General features: G+C 31.4%; 1 protein-coding gene across 5 annotated transcripts in view; it reads right to left on the bottom strand.

Moving 5' to 3' along the window:
• The window catches only part of LOC126768551 (mucin-5AC), a 93,237-nt gene that overhangs the window by 10,694 nt on the left and 58,391 nt on the right, over positions 1–24,152 (bottom strand). For all 5 annotated transcript variants that reach the window (XM_050486741.1, XM_050486732.1, XM_050486765.1 and 2 more), the window contains exons 2-4: positions 2,405–2,609; positions 2,047–2,254; positions 1,680–1,960 (exon numbers count right to left, since the gene is read on the bottom strand). In XM_050486741.1, the coding sequence (XP_050342698.1) occupies positions 1,680–1,960; positions 2,047–2,254; positions 2,405–2,609 (694 nt within the window). The remainder of the gene's footprint in view (positions 1–1,679; positions 1,961–2,046; positions 2,255–2,404; positions 2,610–24,152) is intronic.

Genomic DNA, 24,152 nt, shown 5'->3' with positions numbered 1-24,152 from the left:
TCGTAGGCTGAATAGTACTTTTTATCGCGGCATTAAAACTGTGACTTATGGGAAGTTGACGATCATCATTGAAGTTAGGTGGTTTTAATCTTGGTTTCAGAGATTCCAATGGAATTCCCGCGCCTATTTGTGTTTGTCTATTATAATTTTGATTTTGAGTAATCTGTTGAGATTGATAATAGTTTTGAGGCCTTTGATTAACTTTTTCTTGTTGTGAGTACTGTGATTGCTTTTGGGCATTACCTTGTTCAGATCCATCGTTATTTAAACTGACAGGCATTGTAAAAGGTTTTGGAGTACTTATTCCTTTATACTTTAAGGTTGAAGAACGTAGACCACTATCGGTGTATGCCGCAGTCGTGAATATATTATTATTATTAACTACACGTTCTGGGTTTTGTTTAGTTGGCTTCTCCGTTGTTACATCAGTAACAGAGTAGTGATTTCCTTGAAGCTTTGCTAAGAACGCATCAAAATTAAAATTAGGATTTGCAAATGGATTTTCTATGTTTGCATATTTATTGGTAGGATTTGTATAACCATAGGGCAGATTAGATGTATCTGGTTGAAAATTTTGACTGAATTTATTATCATCTTCTTCAGACGAGTTTTCTTCATCTTCAATTGATTCATCTTCATCGTAATCTTGCTCTTGGATGATTTCTTTAGGTTTATAGTTAGTCGTGAGGGTTGGTTTTGGGGATGGATTTTCGTTACTGATTTGGTTTTTTGATAAATTATTTGGAACTCGCGTTGAAGAAGTAATTTGTATTGGTTTACCAGTAACAATTGAACTGGAAAGAAGAGAAGAATCAGGGAAGGAAACTGAATTTGCTTGTTTCGTTGGCGATATAAATTGTGAATTGAGATGATTATTGTTTCTATTGTCATTTTCTTTTAAAACATTATTGTAAAAACCACCAGCTAAAGTAGGAAACGAATTTTGTATATTAACTAATGAAGATATAGGTGGACTTTTTGTTATTATTTGAGTAGGTGCATTATTTTGTGTAATCGTTTGTTTTGATGGATCTGGCAAACTAGCTTTAAATGGCCTTACGGTTTGAGTATTGTCATTTGAATATGGCGAAAACGAGTTATCGAACGCAAAATAATTATTATTCGTATGGTATGGTTTTTGGTTATTTCTAACTTCGTAATTATAGGTTTTATAAATCGGCTGAAACCTTTGACTCTGTATGTTTGGATTATATGTAAATTGCGGATAATTCAAAGTTTTTAAAGGTTTAGCATTTTGCCAATTTTTCGTCGGTATCTTGTGTCCATTTTTAACATAAAATCGAATTTGTCGTTTTCCTCTCTCACTTTCGTCTAAATTTTCATCATCATACTCCTCTCGTTCAGTTGAATGTTCGTCAAATTCAATATATTCCATGACTTCATCATTATCATTACGCTTAGATAGTTCATCCGGTATTTTAGACACATTTAAAATAGGATCTCCAATTTCTCTTTTTTTTCTCGATATTGTGTTTGTTATTATGTCATAATCATCATTAATTATGTCATTCACAGTACCTGTATCAGTCGAAAAGTATTTATGTCTGTCAGAAGAGTCAGTAGCGTCGTCATATTTACCTCCTCTGAAATCATATAGTCGTGTAAGTATTTAAGTGAATATGTTGCAAATTTAGAATTATTAATTTACTATATTTTACCTATACGTCTGAGGCGCTTGAGTTAAAGGAGCCGTTCTTCTGTCATCAATTTGAGTACCAAATGAAAATGAACCAATTTTAGTATTTTGATTAATCGAAGCAGGAATAATATTCGAGTTGAGTGTTCTTCCAGAACTAATGGCCTGGGACCCGTAGCCATCTCTGTCCTTTTGAACTTGTCCTATCGTCGAAGGCTGTCCTCTGTATACTCTCTGCTGCCTGTCATTCTCAATCTCTTCAACTGGTGGTAAGTCATCCACTTCAGCATACAACTGTTGTTGCTAAAATTTGACATATTCGTATTTTAGTTCAATAATTGGGTATATTGTAGTAAATGTTAATATAGTTTTATTTTAATTTTATTAACCTGTTCGTATTCTTGTCGATTGAATTTCGGTTGTCCTCGCGAAGTGATTACGGGGTTGGGCTGCGTTCTCGGCGGCGGCGGTGGATTGCGTCTTGGTGGATATAATGGAGGTTCCCTCCCATTCAAGCGTTCTAAGTCTTCCGCAACCACGGCACCGGTGGCATCGCAGCCCACATTACGCGGCCAATCACAAGTTTGGAGCTCGTGGCTATAAAGTACATAGCACTTATTTTAATTTTAAAAATCTTATATTTGTTTATTGCAAAAGTAATAATAATGTAAGTTTATTTAATGTAAAGCATTCAATTAATACATTTTTATAATAAATTTACACATATATTTGTAGAAATAACTATACCTGTACATAAGGCCACCAGTACAAGATTCGAGCAAGGCGCCGCCGAATACACAAACATAGTACAGCGTGCAGTCGGTGGGATGCGGGTAGTAGCCGAACTCTTCGGGGCAATCGAAGTCAGTATCCCTCTTGATGTTGGCCGCTACAGGAACGCTCCGAGAGGAACCGGAGCGCTGCCGGGAACGGTCCTGTGCCCCGAGACATTCTGTAATATAAAAATAGGATTGCGATTATCAAAAAAAAAAATCTATAATACATGAATACCAATAGCCTGACGACTCGACTATGATTCAGGATGGAATTTAACGAATAACTCGTAAGGGAAGAATTGATAGAACATGATTATATAGTAACTATTTTTAATTTTTATTTGAATTTAACATTTGAAATACGTACTGTTACTGAAATGTTTAAGCATATAGGAAACTTTGTAACAAGATCGTGCTTCTAATAGCCATATACAGTAAAAGCTAGGTATTCAGAACAATTGCACCACTGGCCTTGTAGATAACGTACTTGACAAACACGTTGCGTTCTCTTAAATTCACTGGACTGATTTAACCACACCTTACATTATTTACTTGCAATATTGAAATCTATTTGCTGTAATAGGACACGCATTTGTGGCTTTCACAATATTAGAATATTCGGTTTCACAAGTTGGTAATGGGCAAGTTTAAAGCATTGTTTTGTAAATAGTTTCAACAATATTTGCTAAGAATTATATATAACATACAATTGACCTTTAATTGAATTGCATAAATTTAAATATTTACGGACTCGACTATTCGTTTAGTTATTTGTTAGGTTCAACATCTAAAATGTTTCATGAAGATTAGCTTGTCTTAACATTTTATTAATTTCTCTAAATATGTAACTTTATCTTAATTCGAATAACCTGTCACGTCCAAGATTCACGAGCGGTGTGGGATTTAGGACGTCAGCCAACTCTCGCGCACGTTTGAGTTATTAATGTGCAATATAGAAGATTATTTAACGTTCAATTTAATTCGCCGAGATTATTTCATATTAAATTTTAGCGGAAGATTCACTCGTATATACTTTTGACGACATCGTTGATCTAGTCGCTAGCTAAGACATTAGATCCTGAGAATTGGTCGATGGGTTAAGCAATAAAGATTTATTAGGTTTTTCTTACAATAAACTACACTCCCATTGCTCGAAAAGTACATGACACCGTTGGTTAAGCATCTAAACTCATTGGAGTCGTGTAGAATCTGCCGTCTCATCGGATATGGGAGTAACGATATATAATATGTATTTTGTCTTACTAATCTTGGACTTGTACACTAAGTCTCTACATAGGTATAAAACATAAGATAACGATTTCTATAAATTAGCAACATCAACAATTTTATAACAAAAACTAAGGTTAATCATGATAATTAATCATATCAAGAAAAAACACAAATATTTAACGAACAATTGTGCATAGATAATTGCAGAATAGTAATAAACCATAATAACTGCGTATCCGATTGTAAATACAAAAAAATCTCAAAGTACACATTACGATTCCACGAGTTGCAACAAAACCTCGAACAAAATTTTTCTAACAAAGACAACTTACTATACACAATAGTTAATAGTAATAGTTAAACAAAGCGGTATTCTCCCATGAAGCGAAATAACGCAAAACAATTCACCGTGTCATTTACATTTTTTCAATTAAATAAAAATCTTTACTGTACTTATTTTAAGAGCTATAATTGCGCACAACACGTGTTTTGTCGACATACAGCCCTTGAGAGCGGAAAATAAATTGTTTACAAGATAGATGCTTGTTTCACTATGTTAATAGAATTAAAGGCTGAACTCAAGGAAAATAAGTTGTGACCCATCGACAATATAAATACTGCAATTTATTATATGTACATTGTATAAATATTTCTTTAGATAACTTACATTCTAAACATATATATACAATGTTCTTAATAATGTTCAACTTCCTTTCGGGCTGTAGGTGAAAAATAATTTGTATTTGATCCGAGGTTAAAATCCTGGATCATTTCAATAAAATTTAATGATAAATAAATGTCAGTAGCAGCTTGAATTTCTTAAACTCCCGTGAGAACTCCTCCGAAAATACGCAATGCCTTTAGCCTTTAGATATTACCTGAAATCCTTCCTGTGGTTCCATTGGATTATGATAGTGGAAATTTACTATTATATAATATACTATAGAACAAATCTAGACCACCATATGGCTAATACTTCATACAACGATCAATCTTAGCCCGCTGTTATGGCGCAAAAGTTCACAAAGCTACGTAGCCTTGAACTGATCATTGAAAACTGAGATAATGATACAGCTGTGTGGGAAATGCTCCGAAGATTTACGGCCATGTGTTGAAATACGTTTACCTTATATTCCAACAATATCTGAGTGAGTTGAACTGAGTATGTTAGAACGAAAAAATTATAAACAATAAATCAAACATATATATATGCATTATATACCGGCATTTTGATATGCTCAATATTGTCTTTAGGAAACTTTATATAAAAAAAATCTTGTTGTTGTAACCAATTTGATTTCAACAAAATCTTGTTGATATATGAATATTTAATTTTGAATTTTAGATTAAATACAGTGTTATTTTTGTTTGCACGAAACCTAATCGATATCTTATTCTAGAATTTATTTTAAAACGTGTATTATTTTGAACTTAAAGACTTTTTGTCGTTGGACATTGACCTGCAGTTGTGCGTTTCCTTAATTTAATTCCATTTCGATTAAAGAACAAGTTTTCTATTTTTCGCCGAGCGAGGTGTAGGCGACTAGAATGATATCTCCCGGTTGCTAAGTAATTTGCATCGCTTGCGGGTCTGAATGCATTAACACCCACTAATTTTCTGACTAGTATGGGACTACAATGTAAAAAACATATTCAGTGCAAGTTGAACTCACATGGAGAGGTATTCGAGCAATTCCGTTCATTACGGAAGAATGGTCGTTAAATTTCTTAAGCAATGCAATAAAAAAAAAACAATAATTTGATACCCCACATGGCGCTTACAAGATTTTATTAAAAAAACCGGAATATTAAATTAAAAAATTATAATCACTATAAGTAGTCTATAAAATACGGACTGATATACAAACACAGTAGTTCAATATATGTTTCGTTTTTTACGTCGTATGTACAGGACCCTAAAAATGGAATAAGTACAAATGAAATGGATGCCTTTAATTGGAATCAAGACACACATACAAATGGAAGTAAACTGGTAATTGTATTAATTAATGTCACTGAAGTTTATATAAAAACTTCTCGTTTTAATTTAAAGTAATGACTAATTTTAGTCCAGTTTTTTAACATTCTACATAAATTTGTTAAATGTTCCCGCGTGGGTCGTGTAGGATATACATTAAGTAGGCAGGGCAACCTCCACAACAGTGGAATATTCTACTACTAAAACTTATAAATTAATTTTAAATGAATGAGTATTAAAAAATAAAATAATGTAGTAAAAAGAATCGATTAGTATCAAAACATTGAAATTTTTACGAGTTATTAACTTAGATTAAAAAAAATCTTTAGTCTGATTACTATAATTGTTCGTTAATATTATATACTATGTAACTGATTCATGATAAGCCACACCAAAACCAAATGATACTACTACTATACTGTACTGATAGTACAGTAACAGTAACAGTAACAGCCTGTTAATGTCCCACTGCTGGGCTAAGGCCTCCTCTCCCTTTTGAGGAGAAGGTTTGGAGCTTATTCCACCACGCTGCTCCAATGCGGGTTGGTAGAATACACATGTGGCAGAATTTCAATGAAATTAGACACATGCAGGTTTCCTCACGATGTTTTCCTTCACCGTTAAGCACGAGATGAATTATAAACACAAATTAAGCACATGAAAATTCAGTGGTGCTTGCCCGGGTTTGAACCCACGATCATCGGTTAAGATTCACGCGTTCTTACCACTAGGCCATCTCATCACTGATAGTACTAGGCGGTTTATCGGGTGAATGAGCCGGCGTATTAAGAGGCACAAGGGACATACCATCTTAGTTCGCAAGGTTGGTGGCGCATTGGCGATGTAAGAAACGGTTAAGATTTCTTACATCGCCAATGTCTATGGGCGGTGGTGACCACTTACAATTAGGCCGCCCAACAAAAAAACCCTCAAAAATCTTTTGATACTAATACGCTAATGCGTATTGAATTCAATGCGTTCAATGCGAATTGCCACTTATTGCCCATTACCTTGCTCACTCATAAGTAAGTAAATGAAAACTAGGTATAATAAATGAAAACACAAGCAATATGATTCATTTTTGACACAAATCTCATGAAAAATTTTAACATATTAGTTTGCTGCAAGCAGCTACAATAATGGTTTTGTAATTTAAGTCGTATTAACTGCCTTAAGTCGTGGAACTTTTATGCAACTTAGTTTATAGCACGTACGGCGCTGCATTTTGTTTCAGATTTGTCATTTGATATGACATAAATGTTATGCAATTGCGGTTTGTTACTGCGACATTGTGCTATATTCAGTTCAAATTATATTAGTTTTTTAATATTTTAATCATCATTTGCTTGACCTTATTCTATATTACTATTAAAATGCGCAAGGAAAATCATTTGGCTTATTTTTACGACTGGCCTGGCCCCAATCCTTTTTGTCACCTGATGATATGTTGAGACACTAAATGTTGCTAGTATTGATGGACCGATTAACCCAAAAAATTATTTCCTTTAATCTGCACTTAAGCTTTCTGACAAGCTGAAAATTATATCACTAACGTACTTTAATAATTTAATTTTAAAAAAATAAGCAAGTATATCGGGAGATCATTCCTAACTCTCAAGACATTAGTACATGCTTCAAAATAATAAACTTGAAAATAAACATCAACAATTATGATGATTTTACATTATTTATGGTCAAGAATATTTAAGCTAATCTGTATTTGCGTTAGTGCTAAAAAAAAATATTAATGAACCTAAGTTTAACCAAGTCTAGCTTATACTCAATGGGGGCGCATTGCTTGGCTTCGATAAAGATGTAAGATAAAATCTAAAATGTAAGATTTATTGCATCGTGTTGTCAAACTGAATATGTTTATTATATTTCGCAGCCGTGTTACTTCAAATATATTTTGAAATTCGTATGATTTTCATTTTAATTACTCTACGAAAATATGTAAAAGCATTGTATTTCTAATACTGATTTCTGATTATATTAACAATACTAATCGTGCAGGCACAGACTGGTTAACCTTTAGCAAATATCTGCCGGTTCTATCGTTTTATAATACTGTCCATTCGTGGTAAGAACAAATCGCTACAAAAAAAATTAAATGTGGCAATGTATTTGTGGTAGTACAGTATATACGAAGTAAGTAAAAGTATCAATGACGTAACAATACTATTTATACCAATGATACTCGTTTCTTTTTATTTTTGTTTCGGTATCTAAGAGGTAAATAATATAATCAGCTTATACTGACTCAAACAATATTTATGACTTCGATATTTAAAAGGAATATAGCTGAGTTTGCGCTTGTCCTAACAATCGAAACTATACAGAGCCTTGAAACTCTCTCACAGTAAATTCTTTATTAATAATAACAATAGAGTGGGCGTGTATTTCACTAGAAGCAAGTACGGTCGAGCAAAAACCAATTAAAATCAATCAGTTTATGTTCTTGGTTTCGCCACATATCAACGACCATTTGACATATCAATAAATTATATGAAACCTTGACTTATAAATTACAACAATTTTCTATGCTGTCAAAGTTGATTTTAATTTAATAGTAACTAATTAATATGTATACCAAAAAAAGGATTACTTACGACCTTATTTAAAGATGTAATTTAGCAAGTGATTAGTTAAACAAAGCTGTGTCTCTACTTCGTCAAATCAATAATGACAGAATGTGAAATCAGTATTTAGGTAAACAGCCGCTAAGCAATGTTTATAAGTAAGGCCGGTAGTTATTAATAAGTTATATCAATACTTTTACGGTAATATAAGATATACAACGACTTGTGATTTGCAATATTATTTTTTATAAGTAGGAGTGTCCTTTTAATATCGTTTTAAATCTGTCAAAAGTAGTTCATATTTTTTAAATTAAATTCGTTTAATAACTTCATTCATTCATTCGATTGGCTAACCTACTCTGTAGGAGTATATCTATAAATAAGGTAATTGCTATTAATAAACAAAAAAATTATATCAATTATAAATATTTTGAGAGATTACTGCTAATTGTTTACCGACAAAGAAAATTTATATGTAAATCAGTGGAGTGCTTATAATAATTCAAATGTTCTTATATACCCAAACAGTTGCACAAGGCCCTACCACAAAGAAAATAAAAAAATAAATCTATTTTAGTCACGTATATTAAATTTAAATTCATATGCAATTTAAACGTACAAATAAAACCATGTTTTGTTTATAACATAAATATAAAACAATGTTTAAAATTTCAGACTCGTGAACAAAGTGAAAACCTTCCGCTCGATCTCGTAACCTCATTTTTTGTGTCAAAGTACAGCAAAGAATTTTTATAGAGTTAAATCGACCTTGCTACTGTTTTTGGTTCACTATTTAATAAATACATTTTTTTTACATTTACGTATAAATATTTCACCGAAGGTTATGAAATCACCTGCAATTGTCCTGACATATTTTAGTGTTTTTTTTTAAAGATTTAAATTGACTTCTCACTCAAAGTCAGTATACAAACAAATCTAGGAAGTCGATTTTAATTTTGTTTCTACGAAAATTACTTTCTACAAAAAAAATTACAAGATTATATTTTACTAAATCGAATTGCTGCCTCGTGATGTTTAGTATATACGTAATGACCATATAATAACTATTTATAAAACACCAACTAAACGAAAATCCACTTTGAGAGCAATTAATTTAACATGTTCGAAATAATAACGCGTTTCTCAGAAATTTCAACCTCAAGCAAGTAATAATACTAACATAAACCTAACAATGATAGCTAACTATAATTATTCCTTCCAGAAACATAACAGCCGGTTTAAAATTATTATTTAATACAGTTACCTCTATATAGATCACTTGTAACTCGTAAACCTTGGCATTAAGTTTAGTATGAACGTTGTACATAATTTAAACAACTAGCAAACTATATATTTTTACTAAGAACTATAAATAATTAATACACATCGATTAAGTTTACTTAATAGTAAGATAGATTATTTTAATATATATTTTTTATAGAATAGGTAAGTGGACGAGCAAATGGGCCACCCCATGCTAAATGGTCACCACCATAAACATTGGCATTGAAAAAAATATTAACCATCGCTTACATCGCCAATGCGCCACCAACCTAGGGAACTAAGATATTATGTCCCTTGTGCCTCTAATTAAGCTGGCTCACTCACCCTTCAAACCGGAACACGACAATACCAAGTACTGCTGTTTTGCGGTAGAATATCTGATGAGTGGGTGGTACCTACCCAGACCAGCTTTGCACATACTCCTACCACCAAAAGAAAAATTTAATTTATTTAAAATAATTATTAAAATATCTATAGATTATCATTTGTTATTATATATTATGAATTTAATTCACAATTCAAAGTCGACTCATAATATATTGCTATAAAGTAGGTTGAGGAAATATAATTGCGAAATATTTTGACTTTGTGTAGTTTGCTTTAAGTAATAGAGCATATAATACATGCATACTTCCAAGCCTGTTACGGCATGGAGTTATTTTATAATCCTTAAATAATGTTTGAAATAATATAAAACATTTTATTTCAAGCAATACGTTAAATTTATAATATTTGTCAAGAACATTTCATCAACACAGTAAAAATATTTTAAGACTTTGCCCAACAAATAGAATATTATTATAAGACGTTATTAATCGTTTTTAATTTTTTCTAAATATAAACTATTTGAAAAAAAAATTGGACTGCCACACTCAGTCATGTAACACCTATTTAGATGTCCCGTAGTATACCTTTGACATGTAAAATCTATGCTATTTATTTCTATATCTAATTTCTATATTTCATAATTCCAACTGTTATAATTTATAATAAATGTCAGAGTTAATAAATATGAAGTTAATAATTTAAACCCACTTTAAAGTGTTTAAGAAAATGTCAAGAGTCTTGACGTCAAGCAGATGGAATTACTAATATCCTATTGGAGGAGATGATAACATCATCATTGCATAATTTAAGTAGAGGAAGCTGATAGATTTTAACTTACTCAAGTTATTAAAAAAATAACATTTTTGTCAAAAACAGAATTTCAGACACAGCAGCCATTTTTAAGGGATGATAAACTCATAATTGAAACTCTTATATAGCATCAATGTCTATGGGCAGTGATGACTATTTACCATCGGATGGTCCATTCACCCCTCTGAAATTTGCCCATCTTACCTCTTTGAAGTAAAATAATTAAAAAAAAACTAGCTGTTAGACCAATCAGTCAATTTCAATAACAAGTGCTTATTAGTAATTATTATTTCAAGTTGTGATAGCCCAACACTTAGAATTTATATTTTTAATAGTTAGTTAAACTGCCAACGATGAGACTTATAACAATTACCATTCAAGCCAGATCACATCAATATGAGTTTGTATAGGTGGGTGGTTATTACTCTGAGCCCCACCACTTATATTTAGATAATACATATAATAAATATTTGAAATCTAATCAAGAATTCGCTTACTCTGACGTGACAGATTAAGCAATCTGTATGAATAGCATAAACTATAATTGACCTAGAGTTCACGTTAAAAGTCACGTTTTTGTATTAAGCGGTTCAAATCGCATTGAGTACAATAGCCGGGTATGAATTATGAACAGTGTGAAGGCGATTCAATCCTTGAAAATATAGATATCGATTCCTTTCACTGATAAATACAGTTTTTAACAATTCCTGTACAAAGTCGACATGTCCCAGGCTAGAACACGGGTTCAATTCTAGGCCGTTGCCTGAGTGTATAATAATAATAATAGCCTTGGACATTATTCACACACGGCCATCTGATCACAAACTAAACAGAGCTTGTACTATGGAAACCAGACAACTGATATACTACATTTACTACTTTTCTTTTATAAATACTTATATAGATAATTACACCCAGACTCAGGACAAACGGACATGTTCATGCACACAAATGTCTGTCCTGGGTAGGAATCGAACTCACAACCTTCGGCTTGAAAGGCAAGCATCCACTTACCACGCTAACCGGCTCGTCATTTTTTTATGAATTTATTTTGGTTTTTGATTTTAAGTGTTTCGAATGTCAAATATTGATCTCTTTGTTCTAAGTTATCGTTTAAATGATTTTATTTTATAAATGTCTAAAACGCGAAATATATATTCCAATAGTTATTGAAAAACACTAAACCATTATTTTTATTATTTATCAAGCTTATCTAGCTTAATATTAATTTATAGTTCTGTTTTGTTTGTTTGAAACTTTTAAATACATTTTTATGTTTTATTTATTGTTAAAATATTTAATTTACAGTGACAATATTCGAAATAAATTCCTAATTTATATGATTATTCTAAATCAAATTGAATTATTGTCTGCAATAAGTTAAACTTAATTCCATTTGAATTCTGTTAGCAGCGCCTCCTGTGAACAGAATTAAAATAATGTGAATTCCGCGTGAAAGGCAAGTATCTACCAACCACGCTAATCGGCCCGTATGTGACTAATTTTTCTTTATAATTCGACTTATGCTTAGCGGTGAAAAACATGGTAAAGAAACATGCATATGTCTGATGCATAAATACTTTATGTGTATTATATTGATCAACATTGAAGGAGCGTAATGGAATATGTTCCAAGACATTTACACAAAAAAAGCCTTTATCTGGTAGATGGTATTATATATTTTTATATTTATACATTTACATTTTTTTCAAAACTTAAGTTATTACATATAAATTCTAATCTCCTGATGTGAGTTTGATCTATTTACAATTATATATTACATACTAGAAACACACAACAATAAAATAGTATGGGAAAACAACGCAACCTCTAGCGTATAATCGGATGTTGGCCTTCAAATGAATATAATGGTTTTTCCTTCGTAAATTTACATGAATTGCCAAATAGCAGATGCGCGTGAGTTTAACTTTGTGCCAAACTAAATCCGGTTTAATTGGTTACTCATATTGTTTTGTAACTCTTTGATATGGTATTCGTAGCTGATGAAAGAATTATGATGCGTAATGTTAAGATACCATGCGTTTGAAATATTCATAAATTTATGAAACCATTGTCTATATATAGCTAGAGCTAGGTATAATATAGTGCATAAACATAATCATAGTCAGTAGTCCACTATGACCGAGGTGATCATGCGGAGGACCAACGACTTTATGTACTTTCCTACAGACGGCTTAACACTCAACTGTAACTTCTAAGTGCCGGGTTGCTACTGAGAATTGTTCAACAGTTAAATACCAATAACTTTTAAAGGCCTTACTCAAGACTTAAAACAAGGATCTCGGTATCTACAGCCATGAAAGCAAGCCTACTATAATAATGTAAGAACTTACTCGTCGAATCAGCACTACATATATAAACGCACAGAATGACACATGAATGAATATACAATGAATTTTCATAAGATAGTTTTATGAAAGTATAAATGTGATGCAATATTCATTTCTAAATAAAATATATAAAATACTAATTATACAGCCATTTAAACCGGGGATTGAATTTTATTAATGAAAATAATTCGAAGTATAATTCACCACGCAACTTCATTGCGGATTATCGGATAAATTTTACTGTAATATGTGTTTAGTATTTCAAAAGCTTAGTCATTTTTTTTACCCAGAATTGACCCTAGCCTTCTTTTCAATTAAGGTACAAAGCGTCGAGTAGCCAAAATGATTGAATCCATTTAAAATATCGTTTTAAAGGAAATATTTATCTTTTTGTATTTTATATTAAACCAAAAATACTAAAATGGGTCCTTATGAAACGTTGCAAAATCCCTTTAAATACCGGAGCCAGTATTTCTGTTTCGCAATGGTGCTGGCGAGGTGGGCGCAACCAACCTGCCGCCCTACTTAATCGCAAACCACATGCCTTCAAACGATTTGAACAACTACAATTAATATAGCAAATTGTCTTCTAAACATCATTTTTCAAATTTCGAAGTCTATCGATTTTATCTCTATATAATATCAGTCATATAAATGTATAAAATTCGTATTTGTAAAAAAAATCTCAGATCAAATGTTTAAATCACTTTCTGCAACTTAAATGTGTGTAATCCTTGTTAAAGACATACAACATAAAAACATCAATGCTAAAATCATTACACATAACCACCTGTAACCAAGTATTTCGCATTAAAGATTCTCAGATGCACGCTTGCTTCAACTAACTATAGTTACGTATACTTAATCGTATAGTGTAAAGTATCAAACTCGATCAAGCGCATTATAATTTGTACAAATTCGACATTTAATTGGACTAACTACCTATAACCCGACCATAATAAGTAGTTACTTAACGGAATCGTGATCTATCGATCTAAGTAACTTTGTTACGAGTTACTATTTAATGGGTGGAGTGCCAAAGAATCCGCGGCGGATAAAGAGATAATCTTTTTTCAATCGCTCTAATTAGAATGCAGGCGGTAGTTAGCTGTCACGAATACAAAACGTGACTAGTTTGAAATTACTAAGAGAAATGTATCACTTTCAAATTATATAAAAAGTATTACAACTACAAATTAAGCTTATATCGTCTATTACAATTCACATAAATAGATAATAAATTACTTATTATAACTCTGATCATTTTTTCAATATCAAATCGCGCTGTTATATATTTATGAAGTTACAATGTTCTCAAATAACGGTTGCATCTTGTTTTTCGTTATTCGATATTTCTATAAGTAGATAATTGATTATATAGAGAAATATACATAGAGAAAATTGTGGAAGTCATTCCAAATATTAAATTAAAAATAATGCAATACAAACTTAGACATCAAAAATACACAACAAAAACACTATGTTTAAATAACTTATAATTTTTTTTACAATATATTTTTAGTTGTGTTAATTGTATAGCGAGCGGATACAGTAACAGCCCGTTAATGTCCCACTGCTGGGCTAAGGCCTCCTAACCCTTTTGAGTAGAAGGTTTGGAGCTTATTCCACCACGCTGCTCCAATGCGGGTTTGTAGAATACACATGTGGCGTAATTTCAATGAAATTAGACACATGCAGGTTTCCTCACGATGTTTTCCTTCGCCGTAAAGCACGAGATGAATTATAAACCCAAATTAAGCACATGAAAATACAGTGGTGCTTGCCCGGGTTTGAACCCACGATCATCGGTTAAGATTCACGCGTTCTAACCACTAGGCCATCTCGGCTTCCTAGCGAGCGGATACAAGAATGAAAGTATTCACAAATTTGAAATGTCAAAATGACGTTTTAATTTTACATAATCACGACTATAGTTTAATCAAATTATTGTGGGCATCACTGCAGTATCAAAAACATAAATAAGAAGAAAGACACTTACATTTATTTCCTTTTAAAAGGAGAATGTTAAAGCGGTCTAATTTTAATATATAACTGTACCTACTATTACAGTAATGCATTGTAACTCAACCTTATTATCTAATGTAAACAAAAATTAAATTATTTTGTTATTTTATTTTTTTTTAAATACTCACTTTTAACTTAAATGTCTAAGCAAAATTTGAAATTGTCGTCTTTATCACAGAACATACGCGTTCGCATTTATTCCAGCTGCTATCAATGTTAATATGAGTTTTTGCCGTTGACCATTATTATGTCATTTGTCTCGATCCGTGTCGAGACAAGACGAATTTTAACTAGTTTTGAGTTATTTCGTAATTTTAACTAATATTAATATCATCATCACCACCATCAAGTGGCCATTTGCCCGTCCGCCTATCGATTTTATAAAAATAATAATAATTTTATAACATTTCTGCAAAAAGACACTTACGTATTAATTCCGATGTTACCGTGCTAGTATTAAAAGGTGATAATGTTACGTCACGTCACGATTACGTCACTCGACCTACGACTTATTGACCGAATGATCATGCGTCGTGCTCATCGCCGGATTATTCCGTGACCTTTACAATATTTTACATCGAAACGTGTCAATTTTACTCTTAAAATATACTGACGCTATTTTATATCTTTCATCAATCCACAATGGTGCAGCCTGCATGAATACGTTCCAAGCCTTCTCCTCAAAAAAGTCAGCTCTTTACTTTAGTCTTTAAATGAAAATAGTACATTAAAAATACCCTACGAGTATAATTTGATGCCAAATCGCAGTTCAGATTATCCGTTTTTGATAAGTTAACTGTACTTATAAAGTAAACTTCACAGACTTAAGACTTAGACGTATTTACATTATAATGCTTAACTATGTTCGGCTCAATAAAATAAACAAAAAGTTATTTCTCTGCATTTTGTAAAACCCAATTAATTGCAGCCTTAGATAATTAAACATGCTTGAACTTTTTAAAAAATATATATCTGTGACAAAATTAATTGATTCTAACTATCGTATCATCAAAGAGTTTTTATATTAAAGTTTAAAGGTTAAGTAAGAATATCATTTATATAAGTGAATATACAGTGAATAAGGAAGTAACTTTAACCTGTAGCCTAAAAGTTTACTTTTAAATGTCACTGTCAATCAAATACCATAAATATGTTGGTAACAATTGATTACTTGATAAGTTTGTATTACATAAAGTTTAAAAAAAAATAATTTATCATAAATAAAATTATTCTTAAGACAGGTGTATGTTTCTAAACTGCTTTTATGCTAGGTGACTAGCCTATAGCGCTGCAAATACTGAGGTCCTGAAATTTCTCAATGGATTCTCAATAACCGCCCGGGGTTTTATTAAATAATGGTAAACGCTCGTTAAGTTGTAACCGTGTGGTAACAAAGAACACCTATGTTTGCGCATACACTTGTCCACTATAATAATAAGTCCTGTGCAGATAGTTAATATTGCGTGGCAAGCCTCGATATCGGTCAGGAAGATTTCTTCCAATAATATGAAGATTTTATTGAGATACATGAATTATCGTCAAAAATTTAATTTATTTTGACACGTAAATAAAAGATATTGTAACGATTATTTGAAAAATTACTTTAAATTTAATTCAAGAATAAAACCGTATACTTTACTGTTATAACAAGAAACCGATGTAATCATTTTGTAAATAATTCACATTGTAATAATTTTAAAACCAAATACTTTGGTTAACGACCTCCACGTCACATTGAAATTAATGTTAGTAACAAATTGCCTTACATACTTTCAAATAACTATTTATGTATTATTAGTGTAATAAATTATCAAACCTTGAGACCGATCTGACAACAAACAAAACGGTAAATTACTAAATTCATTGCGGTTACCGCGCATATTCTAATATATTGTTATTTGTTACCTAGAGATACCATAAGCATACGCTACATACGGATACTTCTTGTTATGTTTCTGCTTTACTCGCCATCAAAATTTATTACATATTCGATCTGGACAATTGCTAAACCACTACGATTTTACCTGAAACAATAAATAATAATTATTAGTAATACCAATCACTGGGTAGGATTAATAAGTGACCGTAGCGAACACTAAAATAAAAATGATAAAGAAATTTAGTTGTAAATTTACTTTATTAAATATGAATTAAATTAAAAGCTTAAACAAACTTTTATTTAATACAAGATTGAATAATAAATATCGCATTTCACCAACATCCAAATATACTGGCAGATGAAAAAATAAATAAAATCGGGTAAAAAAAGATGTTATATTCTACCCTATATAATTTGTCTCCAAGAAAATATTTTAAAAAACAAAAAGTACTCCGTATAACAAAATGGTATTTTTAAAGTTAGTTAACCAATTAATCTAAGAACGGAAATGACTCGTGGGCATAATTAAAATAATAGAACACCGCTTAATTTGTTTGACATTGACAAATCGTATCACAAAATAAATTTAGATCAACTCGTGCATAGAAGGAAATCACTTACGTGTGTTCAGATTTATAATAACACGTAGAACAAATGACCAGTTCACGATTCGAGATCGTAAATTGCCCTGCGCATGCGCAGCTGAGACTGGGGAATCATTATACACAATTTATCACTTTACACGCAAATAGTGCCAAGCGATTGAGGCTTTCAACGTCACGAATTTATTAAGGTGGTCATTTCCTTACACTTTACTTTTGATTTCAATACGTTCTATTGTATACACAAATCATTCTAAATCATGTATGTATATACTTAAGAATTATATCTCAAAATTTTTTGTGTTCATTTCAAAAACAATTAAAGCGCACTAATCATAAATTTCAAATTGAAATATTAACTAATTATGGTGTACGACAGTATTCAATATTTAAAATGAAAATTAAAAGGATCACTATTACTTCTGTTATATTGTATAATTCGATTTGGTAATTGAATATGTAAGGGAACAGAGTTAACTGTAAGCAAGTGTTCCGGCTTAATTAATTTAAATAGCGTATTTTCAGTAAAGAAAATTTTTATTAATCAAGGCCTATATTTGTTGTACAATTATGTTATCGACATTTAAAATCATAATACAACACGTGAGAAGAAGCTCTTATTCTTTTTTATCCGGAACATCAATATGCAATTATAACTTCAGCTATTTCATTTCAATAAACAGAATAGTTAATCTTTCGTTACATGATGTAAATCATTTGAGCGTGAAACAAACAAACCTTCCGACTCCCCTCGCATCCGTAACATATCGTAACATTAATGATTTATCGCTTTCTTCGTATATAACGCAATTGATGTAATAGGAATGAATCAGCTATCAGCCTATTTATAAAGTACATGAAAAATAATATTCATTTTTATTATTAACAATGTAACTGTCAATTTCTAAACGTAACTAACAATCGATTTCTCAAGTTCGTTCGTATATATATAAAGTACATATTATGTAGTAACTTTGTTTGTCTTTTTACTTTCAACAGTAACAGCCTGTTAATGTCCCACTGCTGGGCTAAGGCCTCCTCTCCCTTTTGAGGAGAAGGTTTGGAGCTTATTCTACCACGATGCTCCAATGCGGGTTGGTAGAATACACGTGTGACAGAATTTCAATGAAATTAGACACATGCAGGTTTCCTCACGATGTTTTCCTTCACCGTCAAGCACGAGATGAATTATAAACACAAATTAAGCACATTAAAATTCAGTGGTGCTTGCCCGGGTTTGAACCCACGATCATCGGTTAAGATTCACGCGTTCTAACCACTAGGCCATCTCGACTTTCAAAGCAAATTATATTTAACAAATATAATTGTTTTTACAATAATTAAAGAAAATAACAAAAACCATCATGACAAAATTAAAAACAAAGATATTTTTCAAATATCTATTTAAAATAATAATGCATATTTCAGCGCGTGTTGCGAGACTTTCAGAACGACCACTATGTCCATTATTTCGCGGCGATTACTAAACGATTTTGGTTCCTGGACTATTTCTATCGCTACGTCACTTGACGTTCGTGCGATTCGTTGGGCAACTTTCGCAATGGCTTGTTAAATTTTTATATATTTGTTTTATCGCAAGAAGCGTGAATTTTCCGTGACCAGGCCGTTAAACGCGACGTGCGTTCTGTGCGACAAGCAGCGCACATCGGTCTCGTAACAACGGTGATACAGAAACATTACATGATACAATATATCTATACTAAGTATCTTAAAATATATTTTTATAAATTACATGGACAAATAAATACCCTGTAATCTATTTTAATCTGGAAAATAAGATAAAACTTATTCAACAATTTCATAATTATACGAGTTATGATTATTTTACGTAATAACGGTTTCTTGATCGTAGTTCTAGTAAATAATATATTAAATAAGAGCCGCTATCAGTGATTATTACATGTAGGACACTGAGCTTAAGCTCTATTATGTGATCAATTGATAAGCTCTTACGTATTATTGCGCACGCGTCGGCAGCTAGCTTTCGTGGTCTAAGTAAAAAGGCTGTACAATGGTAAATTTAAATGTTTCGATTTTAAATTTTTACTTTTAAATTTTTTTGTCGATTTGTTAATTGATTGATGACTTTTAATAATACTATTGTCTATTACATATTTAATGGTACTAATTAAATTTAATTAGAGATGATAAAATGGTCGAAAATTTGTTTCATCGTGTCCGTTTCATTCGCTTATCTGAATAAATACTATTGTAATTGCAATTGTTTTGTTAAATACAAAACACAACAATTAATCAAATACTTTCTTCCCCTTTACACCGTACGCAATAAATCAGTTAAAGCTATTGTAGTTATAGCTAATCCTTTCAAATTTATATAATTATCTAGGGTTTATTAACAAAGAACAATAATCATTATGTTTTTTTTATAAGTAACCTTTCAAGACAGATGTATAGTACAAGTATTAGAACGCGCTTTCGCCCACGTTTTAGGAGGAGAGGGCGGGTATTCGGTAAATATAGCCTATGTCTGTTCAAGCTTGCTTCATACCAAATTTAATTCATCAAAATCGGTTCAGCGGCTTAGTCTTAAAAGCGTAACAAGCAAACAGAATTACTTTCGCATTTATAAATTAGTGTTTCTCCTGACTCGGGCCAAGCGCTTTGTTTATAGGCCTGTATTACTGCGGTGATCACAGTCTACTGTGTGCCCTGTTAACTAGATCAGTTTACAAACACCGATTACGTATTTCAAAATTACGTAATTGCAATGTTTACAGGTATAAAGAAATTTGATTAATAATGCAAAGTAAGTAATGATAAAGCTGTACGATAAAATCAACCAGGAATCTAAGTTCGAAAAGTTTTAATTATCCATAATTAGTCTTAAAAGCATTAAGTGGACCAACGCCCTTAATCTAGACCAGGTAAACTAAAGCTAGTAGAAAATCGTAGGGTAAAGCAGCGCCAATCAAAATCAAAATATAATTAAAAAGGTGATTTTATCATTGTTTCAGAAAATCTATGCACGTCTGTGTTCATATCGAGATCGGTGATAACTTGAACAATGTGTCATATGGAAATGAGAGTTTGTTATTTTTATCTCCTATTGGGTGACAATAGATCATGAGTTGACAAAATAATCATTTGATTCTATCTCATTGTCATAATTCTTAAGCAGAGGTTTTTTTTTACTTTTTCATTGTGTCTATATACAATTTTTTGTAGGTACGTATAATGAAGTGAGAAAAAAATAAAATTAAAATAGAATTTCGGATAAGACAATTAATATATTACAGATAAAATTTGGTTTATCCATTCACTCATTGGCCTTCTTGCCGGTTCCTCTCGGTATATTCTATATTCCTAACCAATACTTAAACGACGAACAGTTTTATTAATTCTCGTACCTAGCTCAAACTAATGAGAGTAAAAAATATAATGATATTGTGTAATTGAAAACAAATAACAGAATAACAACAACAACCGTCACACACCATAAAAATATCACCAGATGTAGATTAAAGATAGTTATTGAGAAACGCGCGTTTCTTGTGTAAACGCACTTGCAATCGTGTCAATGAGATTATATCTTATGAATGTATGTACATTCATTAGAATTAGACGAACGAAATGAAAACGTACTTTAGGCATGCACTGCGTAATAACATAACAAGGTAATCTAAATCTGACATTAATCACTGGGCATTTATCAGTATTTGAATAAAATAAAACAAAAGGTTATGAATAAACTGTAAGATTTATTATTATTAGTAAATATGAAAAGTTTCTGTCTACATATATATTCAAGCATTGTTTAAGTCATTATAAAATATATTAATGAATCATTCATTATAAGGAATGTCTGATAAAGTTCTTACAGTAAAATAAATAAAAGACTAAATATTATCCGCTCCGCTTGAGGAGAACGTAGTACTCATTCAACCCACTGCTCGAATGCAGACAAAGTGACAAAATTTCTTCGAACTCGTTTAAGGTTGACATATTCTACCCACTGAGCTATCTCTCCTCTGTTTTACAGACTTTGGTAATAATTTGCTTACAATAATTTTGTCACGATTTGCTTATCTTTTAAAAAATCATTTATCGAAGTCTATACAAATAGAGTTTAATAATATACCCGATGTCATTGTGTAAAAAAACTTTCATTAAAAGTAAAGAGGTTTCATAACGAATTCGTGAATTAGAGCCTACTTAGATAAAGAAAAATATAATTGTGCGCCTTTCAAAGTCTACGTAATCTTGTCTCATTTTCTAAGACTATTGTTAAATTAATGATTGTTAAATTTAAAAATATATATTGTCTGGTTCGTTGGTGTAAAAGTTAATTTATTTATAACAGGAAGGCGAACTGGGAAATGGCCTACCTAATGGTAAGTGTCATGTAATGTAATTATGGTAGTCACCACTGCCTTTAAGCATTGGCGCTGTAAGAAATATTAAGCATTACCAAATTTGAAGAAGAAACTAATTCGTCAATGCACGTCTTAAAACTAAGACGTTATTTCAGATTAACCCCCGCAGATAATAATTTGTTCACTATTATATTATTATAATATATATTGTTATATATTCTAAATACATACAAAGAATAATACAATAAATTATTCTATAATTTTATTTAGCTCAAATGCCCATTTAGATAGATTTGTTTTTATTTATATAAAGAGCGTGCACTTCAGTCTAGCCAAATCAATAAAAATATACTGAATACATTTTTAAATTTCCTTGCACGACCTACAGGAATTATAATCTTATGTACATTAATAATATTCTACATAAGTCATTCCAGATCTCAAATCTGAAACAACAGCGACAAAAGTTAATTTCAATAAGTGTTCCTTACGTTCATTACGTCACGTGATCTGAGTTAAAACTACGTTACTAAAGTATAAACCAAATTACATAATATTAATGAGAAAATGTATAATTTTCGCAAGTATTCCGGTAAGTCGTGAATATTTGCATATAAGGTAGTGCTCAAATTGGCGGGCAATCGTCTAAGACTCCGATTACATAGCAATTTAACGTCTAGGAAACAATTTGACGTGTTACAGTTATTTACGTAAGGCTTTTGTCTATTAAGCCGCTTTGTAAGGACTCGTTTATATTGCTTCTTTTAACTATACGTGTACAAATGATGTTTAGTATATGTGTAAGATGAAGAATTTGTTTGTTTTTTTTAACACTCATATATATAAAGTCACAAAAACCTCTCTAATAGGTATATATACTAATGACAAGAAGTCTTGAATCTAATCAAAGATTAGAGACTTGATTTTATTTTAATAATTAGTCTTACTACAAATTATAAAATATATGTCTCAATGCAATAATTAATTTATAATATTCATTTTAGACATATATCTTGCTTATTATAAGTAAAATAAGTATTTAGTAATTTATTTACAAACGAATACTGTCATTTCAAATCAACGTGAATTCTGAATAGTCTAAACAAATAGCAAAATACATGAAATTTTATTTAATACGACTAGCCGCAAACAACGCTTGGTATTATTAAATAAATTATATAAAGCATCATAGCACCTGTTACGTGTATAACTCTGTTTCATACACGCATTTAACTTGCATCATTGGTTAATTACTTGAACTAATAATTCAAACGTCTTTAAACTAAATATTGACACCGTTTTAATCGATTCGCCCTCAAGAGCTTAAGATGCTTTAAAATTTGACGTAACAGAAAGTGACTCAACCAGTTATACTATATGTTGGGCTGTCTGGGTGATTACTACCCACTGACCAGCAGCAATACTTTGTATTGCTTCCGGTTTTATTGGTGGATGAGCCGGGTAATTTCGATCAAAAGTGACGGAGCAAGGCTTGGTTCATTTTTACCTAGTATCTATGGACAAAAGGTAAACATAAACGGGTTGCTCATCCGCCTTCTAAAAATAAATTTAGAAAAAAAAGTAAGCTTGTGAAATCAGAAATAATTCATACAACTTTTGGTACTGCATGGAATCATCTACGTCGTAATATCTAAAAATAATTTGCTACATAATTAAGGACGAGCAGATTTAAATTTAATAGAATTTATACGTGTCTTGTATTTCTGTACTTCAGCAATAACGAGGATGTAAATTTGATATTGATTGTGGATTCTATGGCCAACTAGAATATCTTGAAACTCAGATCGAGAAAATGCCTTCTTTGAAATAATGGCGTATATTGTTAAAACACATACAAAAAAATGTGACTTTTTTAGTATATAACTATCGACAAACACTCAATCATTCGAAAGTTCACCCTGCCATTATACTACACTATATACTCCAAGCTATCGTAGTAGTCTAGTTATATTTAACTGAAAAGCTATCTACAAAACATTAAAATATTCAGATTGACATCTTGTCCTACTTCTGACATCGCTCCTTGAGTTAACACGAAGGGCAGTGCTACATTATAGCGTTACACAATACACGCAAGCGTGACTGTTCGTGTAGTTATTGCACTCACGTATAGAGAAAGTGGTTAAACGGAAGGACAAAAGACAGACAGATCGCAGAACGAGTACGTGATTAGTTATAATTTGCTTACCAAATCCTATGACGTAATTATGAACCAAATTTTGTAACACTTCCATATCCAACAAGATTGATATAATTAAAAGTGACGTTTTGTCTTTGA

The sequence above is a fragment of the Nymphalis io genome, chromosome 1, assembly GCF_905147045.1.
Source record: "Nymphalis io chromosome 1, ilAglIoxx1.1, whole genome shotgun sequence".
In the NCBI taxonomy this organism is placed as follows: domain Eukaryota; kingdom Metazoa; phylum Arthropoda; class Insecta; order Lepidoptera; family Nymphalidae; genus Nymphalis; species Nymphalis io.
The sequence above is the reverse complement of the archived record's forward strand: the minus strand, read 5'-3'. Positions and strand labels throughout refer to the sequence as shown.